Here is a 9,703-nt window from a genome sequence, read left to right on the forward strand (position 1 = left end):
TCCATTCAGAGCTGAAATACCATGGCCTGGTGAACAAGATGCCAGTGATGCCTCCTCTTCCCACCTCATTTGTGATTCTCAGGCTGAACCTCGCTCTAAAAAATTGCAGTAATGTCAGCCACTTGCTGCTTTTTCAAACAATATTCCAACATCAAGCAGGAGTGTATTGATCTTAGCTTAATAAAACTGTATTTATGTAATTTTAATTTATTTTTAATTCAGCATTCAGAATACCGCCAGACCTAATTCTTGCCCATTTCTGTCTTGCAGACGAAGCCAGGACCCATCAAGGCAGCCAATTCCCACTCGGAGCGCTCTGTGTCTGTGTACTGCTACAACTGCTCCCGCAAAGGACACTTCGGATACGTAAGTCTTGGCACTCTCTGCCAAGTCTGCACTCTCTGGGGTGGAAATCCATCCCTGCCACTGTGTCTGTGTGTGCTTGGAGGAAAGAGCTGGAATTGCCAAGCTGGTGTGTGTGACACGAGAGGAGTGTGACCACAGTGCTACTGTGGTCGGTGGAGACCAGTGTGTAAAGGGATCTCACCCATCCAGTTTAAAGATAGGAGGAAAGTAAAAGTTGCTATCTCTCCTTGGCAGGTTCACTGATTTGAGACTGCCTGAGAGAGAGAATATTCATTGGAAAACAGCTACTGAATACAGCTTTTTTTTTCCCCCTTTCTTTTTTACCATTAGTGCCTCACTGTCGCGTTCAACATCACGTCAGGTTTTTCACCACAATCAGCCCAACTATTTGTGTGCTGTTTTGGGAATCTTCCATTTCTGTCTGCTTGAGATGATCCTTACTTGTAGTTCCCTAGTTTAGTTCAACATCTGAGCTAAGATTGGCATTGTCCTTCTGTGAGGTGCAGCTGAGTAAACGAGACGTCATGAGCTGTAAGTGGCTTCAGTAAAAACAGGACATGAGGTTTTGGTGATATTTATCACATTTTTCGGTGCCTATCATGATTAAGTTCAGCTCTGTACCTGCAATTACCAATACAAAGCAAATAATAGGGTTTTTTTCTTTTATGGAATAAATGCAAGAGCCAACCCACAAATATTCTAGAATGTTAATCATGCATTGGATGGGTTTAGCTTATTTTTTCCTCTGGCTTAGAAACAGCATATTGCCAGCAAATTCCTCTCTTCCCTTCTGCCTGCTCTTGTGTGTCAGCCCCTTCAACTAACCAGTATATTTTGTTAAAAACTTGCACCTTTAGTTTAGTTTACTTTTATTAAACTGTCAAAAAAAATGGCACTGGAGGAAGACAGACATACATGGATACAAGTAAGGTTGCTGTAAAAATAATGAGTAATTATTAGAGATGCTGTAAAATTATTTTAAAATCATTGTTAAGGCTGCTGTAAAAATAATTAGAAATTCTGTGTGAGGAGCTGACAGTAAATACTTAAATTGAAAATAGCAGAAACTGTACAAAATCAGAAAGGGAGGAAGGCAACTCGTGGACATTATTTCTCTCAAAGTTAAGGCAGATATGAAAGTATTTGTAGTCGTGTACAAGGAGCAGAAACAGCCTGAGCAATGACTGAATGAAAGGGCATAAGCTGATAGCAACACAAGAGGACAGAGATACCAGATCTTCCCATGTGCACACCATTCCCAAAAAACAGGCAAAACACTTGCAGGAAAACTGATTCTTAATTAAATTTCAGCCAAACAAATGCCAAAAAGAAGTTGAGAAATGCAAAATACATCAAAAATGTATCTCTGATCTGCTGTGGCTCTGGAAGGGAAAGAGAAGCAGGCAGGGACAGAGGTTGCTGGGGTGGCACTGAGTGGTAGCAGCAGCACATGCAGGAAAGCTGCTGGTCCCAAGGTGCAGACATCAGGTGAGTGAAAGCTCCTGACAGTTCCTGGAGATTGGTGAGGCCCGGATGTCACTAGAATGGTTTCAAAGTGATGGAGAGTAGAGTTAGATTAGCTGTCAGGAAGAAATTCTTCCCTGTGAGGGTGGTCAGGCCCTGGCACAGGTTACCAGAGAAGCTGTGGCTGCCCCATCCCTGGAAGTGTCTAAGGCCAGGCTGGACAGAGCTTGCAGCAACCTGGGATAATGGAAGGTATCTCTGCCCATGGCAGGGGTAGGATGGGATGATCTTTAAGGTCCCTACCAAGCTAAGCCCTTGTAGGATTCTGTCTCAGCAGTATCTAAGAAGAGAAAGATGATTAAGCAAAGCACAGCAGCTAACAAGCAATTTGCAAGGAGGATAAAGGAGAATAAAGCACCTGTCAATATCACATGGTACCCAGAAAAAAGGCAGAATCATAGGAAGCGTTCCTGTTAGCCTAACTCACAAGACATGGATAAAACTGTGTAGAGCAGTGAAAAAACTTACATTCCTGTTCCAAGCACATGATGCCAGAGTCAGCCCCTTCCTTGCCTCAGCTGTCTGTTCTGGGCTCTCCTCCTCTTCTTTTTCCTCTTTCTGTTCCCTGCACTCTGACGTGTGCACACAGCAGCCTGCTGCAGGATTTGCTTATGGTTTGTCCCTGTGAGGGAATGGCACACGGTGAGACCACCCACCCTGGCTGTTGGCAGGGTCTGGCTCCCCATGGCTGCTCCCCTCTTTCCTGGCCCACCCACCCCTTTGGCCTGCCACACCTCTGCAGGGATCCTCCCCCAAAACAGCCCAGGTGCCAGGAATGCCCTGCCATGGCACTGTTTGGCTCTGAGGGGCTGTGGATGTGCAGAGCAAGTGTGGGGGTCCTGCCTAGCAGCAGGACAGCCCTGTCCCTATGTCCAGTAGCTCTGTCAGCAGCTCTCCTGGTGTGCATCTGTCTTCACCTGATCTTCATCATCTGTTCTGTGGGTGCTACAGAAGTGTGGTAACTGCAGGAAGACAGGGGATTCCTTCTGTGTGCTCAAACAGCACCAGTGTTTCAGTGTGTGCAGGAGGGATTGCGAGCTGGCCATGAAAATATCAGTGCTGACCACATCCCCCACAAGTACAGACCAGGACCCAGAGGGCCTGGCCCATTTCACTTCCAGGAAATCACCACTCAGCCACCTCTAGTGACCTGAAATGTGTTTTGCAGGAGTGCTCAGAGAAGCGGATGCAGGGAAACATGTTTCCCACTTCTCCCTTCGTCTACTACTACGATGATGAATGCGATATCAGGAGGAGAGCCAACAGGTTAAAAAGAAAGGTGGCAGGTACAGTGTGTTTTGGGAGATCCCTCCCATCTTTCAGTTCTGTGTTTGTGCTTTTTAGAAATATTGTGTGCTTATTTTCATGTGTTGGGAAAAGCTGCATGGATTTGAACACGTAGCCTGGTGGTAGTAAAAGATTTGTGATTTTACTCATCCGTGTCTATCATGGAAACTGACTGTGTCAAAGTCACTCAGTGAGCATTGTCAGATGTTTTAATTCTGAAAAATCTGCTGACATTAAAAATGCCATGAAATAGCAGGAAGGGGATTAAATCACAATTTGTTAAGATTCTAGCCTGATGACAGGAAAAACCCACAGTGAAAAAATCTGCCAGAGACAAATTTTTGTCTAAGGAGAGCTGTGATGGCTCAGGCACCAGGTTTTAGGTTTTTTAGGTATTGAAATAATCCGCTCTGCTTTCCAGACCTGCAGGAAGCTGGCCTTCTGCCAGAACAATCTGAAACATCATTGCAGGAAGAACAGCTTGAGGTGAACAGAGGAAGAACAGCCCAGCCACAGAACACCGTTGAGGAGGAACAGCCCAGCAACAGGAAAAAGAGCAAACTTTGGAAAGAACAGAGGAAGCAAAGCAGGAAGAGTGAGCAGCAAAAGAAGATGAAGGTGTTCTGGGCAAAGAAACCCCAGGAGGAGAAGCACAGGAGGGGTGTTGAAATCCACTGCGAACCAGAGGGCTTCCCTCGAGGGTACAAGAAGCAGGGGTGCAAGGGCAGCAGGGTCCGTCACAAGCCCCTTTTCCAGGCATTCTCAGGCAGCAAGGCCATGTGTGTGCAGCAGCCTCTAGAAGGTGCCAAAAAGAAGAAGAAATTGAAAAAGCAGAAAAATGCTACTCCTGACAGCAGGGACAATCTATTCCTTATAAAACAGCGGAAGAAGAAGTCCAAACAAAAATCCTGGTGATGGTATTCCTTGTCTCTGGCTCTGCCTTTTCTTTATTCCTGTCCCTCTTACCACATGAATTTGGTCCGTCCCTGACCCAGCATGCTGGGCACCATCACCCATCCTGGCCATCTCCTCAGCCAGAGGGGACCACTCCATCTCTGTGAGCTGTCCCCATGGCAAGCAGGACCCAGTGCTCCTGCCAGGGTGGTCTCGGAGTATGTTGTATGTTTATTTTCTTTGCTTGGGGATATGGGGGCATGCTGGGTTCGGCAGGGTTTGTTTCTTCACCAATGAGATGTAGCTGTGCTGTTGGAGCACAGCACCTTTGGGGATAATATTGGGGAGACTTGGGGTCGGGGGGGTTGGGAAAGCAGGAACACGGGTATAAAGCACATCCCCTCATTGGCCACTGGTCCTCTCCAAAGTGCAGGAGGGCATTGGGCACTTCCCTCCCTCTAGAAGGGGCAGCCAACTCTCTGCTTTATGCTCTGGGATGCAGCAGTCACCCACCTCACTCCAGAGTGGTGCCATCAATCCACTGCCCTCAGGGCTCAGCTTTTGGGGCTCCATCCCTGTCCTTAACAGCTGGTCAGCAGAGCAGGAGTGAGCCAGCAGGTGGGCCTGGAACAGAGTTTACATCTTATACTAAATCTATCCTTGTTCCCTTTGATGTGGAGGCTGTTTCTGGAGAAAAAAAAAAGAGTGGAGTATGAAGAACATAGTTGGTTCCAGTCACACTGTGCTAAAATTTAATTTTTTTAAAAAACAGTTATTTTTGTACACTGGAATTCAGCACGTTGTTTTAAGGTTTGTAAGAATAAAATGCTTTATCAAAGGACTAACATAAATAAAACTTTTCATGAGAAATAGGAAAAAAACGGGGTTGTTCCTCATTTCCTGGCATTTCAAACATAATTGAAAACAGTATCATGTTCTCTTTTCTGAGCTGAAACTACATCACCACTGGCAAGAGTAAAGGAAAAAAGTAATGCATTTATACTCTGCTGTTGTGAAAAGGAAATTATCCATACACTATTGCTCTGCGACATGCTCTCTGCTGTACCATTCCTTAGTGAGAAGCTGATGGTAACAGCACAGTGTCACTGAGGTGCAACTCCTCATGCAGTGGTCCTGTGTTAAAATTAGAGACTATTTGTACCCTGCAAGGGCATCTGGAAAAGGATATGGGCACCCAGGAAAACATTGAGGACTCTCATTATGCCAGTGTTATCCCATGCCAGTACTCCCTAAATTCATCATGTTTTTGTTTAGCAAAATCAACAGTGAGAACACAGATGTTCTGGTGACCCTGTCATCCTGTTTCAGAGGTATTTGTGATAGAGATACACCTGCATAGTGTTTGTGAACCTAATGTCTAGCTTTGCTTCGGGATGACCTTGGCAACACAAAGTCAAGTTTTGCTTAATTTTTTGATTGATGGAAAAGTTACTGATGATACTGAAAAGCAAATCAGCTTTTTCCCTATTGAAAAAATACTGAGTTAATTCCACCCCCGAGAAGACTTGTTTTTAACATGGAAACAGCTCTTTTCCCAGATGCTGTGTTGTACATCCCTTTTTGGTTTTGAATTCCATGTTTCATTTGAGCAAATGTTGCCACTGGCCTTTAGCCAGACCTGCACAAACCTGGCAGACAGGGAGGAGAGTTGTTTTCAGTGCTTGTTTTGGTCATCTGGCCAGCTAAGTTGTCTTGAGGTGAGTGCATTTCCTGCACCTCGGAGAGGTGCCTTTACATCATCCATGCGCAGAGAGTGGAGCAAGTCAGAGTTCTTCCCAACTCCTTCCTTGAGGACCAGGTCCCTGGCCAGCAGACCAGGAGTCAGACCAGCCAGGAGTCCCAGCCTCTTTCTCTGGTGCTCAGTGGCTTCAGACAGGAATATTTTACCTTGGACACTGCTGTGGAGTTGCTCAAACTCTGTTGTGTGCTGGTGGGCAGAGCCTGCCTGTCCTTGGGAAGGTAATGGCAGGGAGTTAAGGTGCTTGGGTGAGACCAACAAAAGTCTGGCTGCCAACTGTGGCTCCTGCCTGTCACTGGCAGCACCTGCTGTCAGCACCAGACAATGAGTTAGTGGTGGAACTCCGAATCCTGCAGGTCCCCAGCCCCACAGAGTCTTTGCTTTTGTAGATGTCTGCTGCTTGTGATTACAGGACAGTGAGTAAAAGACGGAGGAAGCATGTTTTTCAGGACCATGGGAAGGGAAAAAAGGGAAGCAGCGATCCTGGAAGCAAAAGAGATCTGAGTGAGGGAACATCCTCCAGGCCTTAGGCCAGAGTCTGCCTGGCAGGCAGCAGTGTTGGCACTGTGGGAAAAGAAATGTCCTGCAGTGGCACACCCAGCCCAGGGCACAGTCCAGGGGTGTGTTTGGGTCCTGGCAGGGAACAACATCACCTCCAGGACTGACCAGTGTCAGGCTTTGCAGAAATCTGCACCCACCAGGGCATTCAGGGGAGAACTGGCAGGTCTGGATAATGACACCAACGGGGAAAGAAGGATAAGGCTGGGTTGTTGCTGGAAAGCACCTGGGTAAATCAGGTGTGACATAAACTGGTGCCTGCAGCTCTGGCTGGCACCACTTGAAACAGAGTGGGTTGCTGTCACCAGCAACCAGTGCCACCCAGCATGCCCAGTAAGGCTTCTGTGGGGCAGCTGATGGATCTTAGGGAGTTCAGCACGAGAATAAAGGAGCAGGAGATTGTTTATGTTCAGTGAGGATGAGAGGAGAAGGAAAATGGCAAAAAGGGATGGGTTTCCCAGCATCATCAATATCAGCACATCAGGTGCTGTGAAAGGGTGCTGTGTTAGAATCCTGCTCCAGGCCTGGCAATTGGCAGACTGAGCTGCTTCCATCGAGCTCTGCTTCATTCCATTAAACCACAATGTACTTCAGCCTGTCACTCCTCCCGCCTGCATTCCCCCCCTCCTTTAAAGAACTGTCAGTCCTTACTCCAGAGCTGCCTGGGACTGAAAAACACGCTCATCCCAGGAGAGAACTGTGTCTCGAGGTCACAGTTGATGTGCACTGGTGAGGCAGCATGAGGAAACCTACATTGTGTGAATAAATAAAGGGCCGCAGCTCAGGCCCAGCACTGCAGAGGAGACAAGATGGATGGATCAGAAGGTCAGAGTCTTGTTGGGTAATGGGGGCAGGTGTCCCAGGAGTGAAGAGGGGAGAAGGGAGTATTGGGTCCATCATTTGTTGCAGCCACTACACAGAGGTTGAGGAAAGAAGGAGTGCTTTGATTTGAGGTGTCTCTGTCCATGGCACCCCTGTGGGAGGCAACTGGATGTGTCTTTGTGACATAGCACAGGTCTGGCTCCTTCTTGAAGTGTTCCTTTCAGTAAACTCTGTCTCAAAACATCAGTCTCTCTGTCCAACTGTTGTGCAGCCTGCAGGGGCCATCCCTTAAGCACATGTGTACAGGGCCACGCCGTACCCAGCACCCGCAGTCCACAGTGACGACACCGACCTGTGTGCTCAGGCTGGCCTCAGTCCCACGGGCAGACCTTGTTTCACCCCACGTGTCACTGAGCAGCTACTCGAGGGCGCCGAGCAAACCTGAGCTCACTCCAGCAGGTGGACACTGGCACACGAGCCCCCAGCAAGGATGGGCACTCCCATGCTGCACCTTTGAGATGGGACTGTAGGTGACAATGGCAGAGCAGGGTCAGTGACAGCCAGCCGTGGCACCACATGGCACACCAGCCAGTAATTGCACTCTTTTTGCATTGCAAAATGATTATTAGCACCTCAGTTCATTATCAGAGCAAATTTAATTTTTCAATGTAAAGGAGCCAGTTGTATTTATAAAGGAAACACTGTTGATACAGCCGGAAAAAATTAATTCATGACAAATGTAAGGAAAACTAATAGTCTTTAACCAGGGCAATATTTGACTGTGTCTAATTGTGCTTTGCGAGGTTTGAAAAGTCCTGGCAGAAATTCCTGCAGAGGCATTTTGCACTTCTCCTGATGAAACTGCATTTAAACATTGGGTGGTTTTTTTTAATTAACCTTGTGCCAGTCTGGTCAAATCATAGAAATACTGCTGTGGAAAGCTGGTATTCCCTGGTGTATTTGTGCACTGGCAGGGGCATTGTGTGCATTTGGGAAGGTCTTGCCTAATCCAAATCCATTCAGGCAGAAAACAAGGAAGAGGGAGCAGAGGCAACGCCAAGGGCAGAGTGGCTGCAGGGAGCCACCAGAGAGGAGGTGCTCAAGATGACCACGGGCCACAGAACCTGCAGGCAGGAGTGTCCACAGGCAGAAGAGAAGGTTTAGCAGGCACCAAGGGGTTTGGGATGGGGGAAGTTTCACAGAGATGCGTTCTTCTGTATTCACTGGCAAGGACACACAGGTAACATTTGGAGTGATGGGGTGATTGCATGTGGCCAGCACAAGTCCAGCAGAAGAGGGACAAGCCCAGCTGAGGCTTCAGTGCCTGGATGGGTCAGAGCTCCAGGGGGCTGTTCCTGCTGGGCTCTCCAGAGGTTTCCACATCCCAGTTGTGCCCCAGCCCCACTATGGGACCAGCCACCTCCTTTATGTGGGCTGAGTGCAGCTCTTCTAGCCGACAGCAGCAGGAGAGCTGCATCCTTCCTGTGGTGGAATCCTAGGTGCAGGCAGGCCCGGGTGGGGTACAGCTCGGTGAACACTGTCACGTCTGAGCTGAGGTCTCTTAAGCAGCTGGTTCCAGCATCTGCACTCCCACTGCTGTCTCGAGAGGTGGTTGCTGTGGGAAGGCAAACCAGAGAGTCCCAGTTTGTGAAAGCACTGGGCAGGATGGCCCCGCTGCATCCCTGGAGGGGTGCAGGTGTTGCAAAGGGGACATCTGCACCCGTAGTGTGCTCCCCCTTCAGCCCTGCGGACAGTCCCAGCCTCTCGCCCTCCCACCGCACTCGGGCTCTCCTCAGGACAGCTTGGAAATGCGCCATCTCCTCAACTCGGCTGCCAACTTGAAGCCAATTTGCATTGGATAATTATTTTCAATTAAGTGATAACAATCGTGTTCTGAACAGAAATAATCTTGTCCAAAGGCCAAACAGTTTATCCCGTCTCGGAGATGAGGCTGCCGCTCCGTACGGCGCCCGGCAGCCGCGGCGCCCTTATCGCGGTGCGGGGCTCTGGGCCGGCAGCCAGGGCGGGCTGCGTGCGGCTCAGCCGGGACCCCGGGGCTGCACCCCCGCCCCACACAGGCTCCTGCCCCCGCCAGTGGACGGGCCTGTCCACGTGCTCCCTGAGGAGCCAGGAGGCCGTGCCACCCCTGTGTCTTTGCGGCGCTGTCCCAGGGGACAGGAGCGGTTTTCCTGCGCGGAGCTCCCCCGCGCACCGTCGCTGCTGCCGCGGCAGTGCCGCACACGGCGGGCGCGCACTCGGCACAGCCAGGGGCAGCCGCAGCAGCTGCGATTGGCCCCAGCTCCTGCCGCCCCCACAGAGGAGGCTCGGGGGTACTTCCCAGCAGGCCGGCACCTCTGCTCAGCTTCCTCCCTGGCAAAGGAACCCGGCCTCTGCAGGAGCCACCCGGGTGTCCACGGTTCTGTGTCTCTCAGTGCTGGCTGTGTGAGCGCCAGCGTTCCTTGCTCTCCAAAGCAGCACCAGCCACTGAGGGTC

General features: G+C 49.5%; 1 protein-coding gene across 3 annotated transcripts in view; it reads left to right on the forward strand.

Annotated features, from left to right (window-relative positions):
* Window positions 1-4,952, forward strand: part of ZCCHC7 (zinc finger CCHC-type containing 7) — an 86,335-nt gene extending 81,383 nt beyond the window's left edge. For all 3 annotated transcript variants that reach the window (XM_063422835.1, XM_063422836.1, XM_063422837.1), the window contains exons 9-11: window positions 271-366; window positions 3,059-3,176; window positions 3,599-4,952. In XM_063422835.1, the coding sequence (XP_063278905.1) occupies window positions 271-366; window positions 3,059-3,176; window positions 3,599-4,092 (708 nt within the window). In that variant the 3' untranslated portion in view covers window positions 4,093-4,952. The remainder of the gene's footprint in view (window positions 1-270; window positions 367-3,058; window positions 3,177-3,598) is intronic.
* Window positions 4,953-9,703: the final 4,751 nt, after the last annotated feature.

Source organism: Prinia subflava, chromosome Z, assembly GCF_021018805.1.
Source record: "Prinia subflava isolate CZ2003 ecotype Zambia chromosome Z, Cam_Psub_1.2, whole genome shotgun sequence".
Taxonomy (NCBI): Eukaryota; Metazoa; Chordata; class Aves; order Passeriformes; family Cisticolidae; genus Prinia; species Prinia subflava.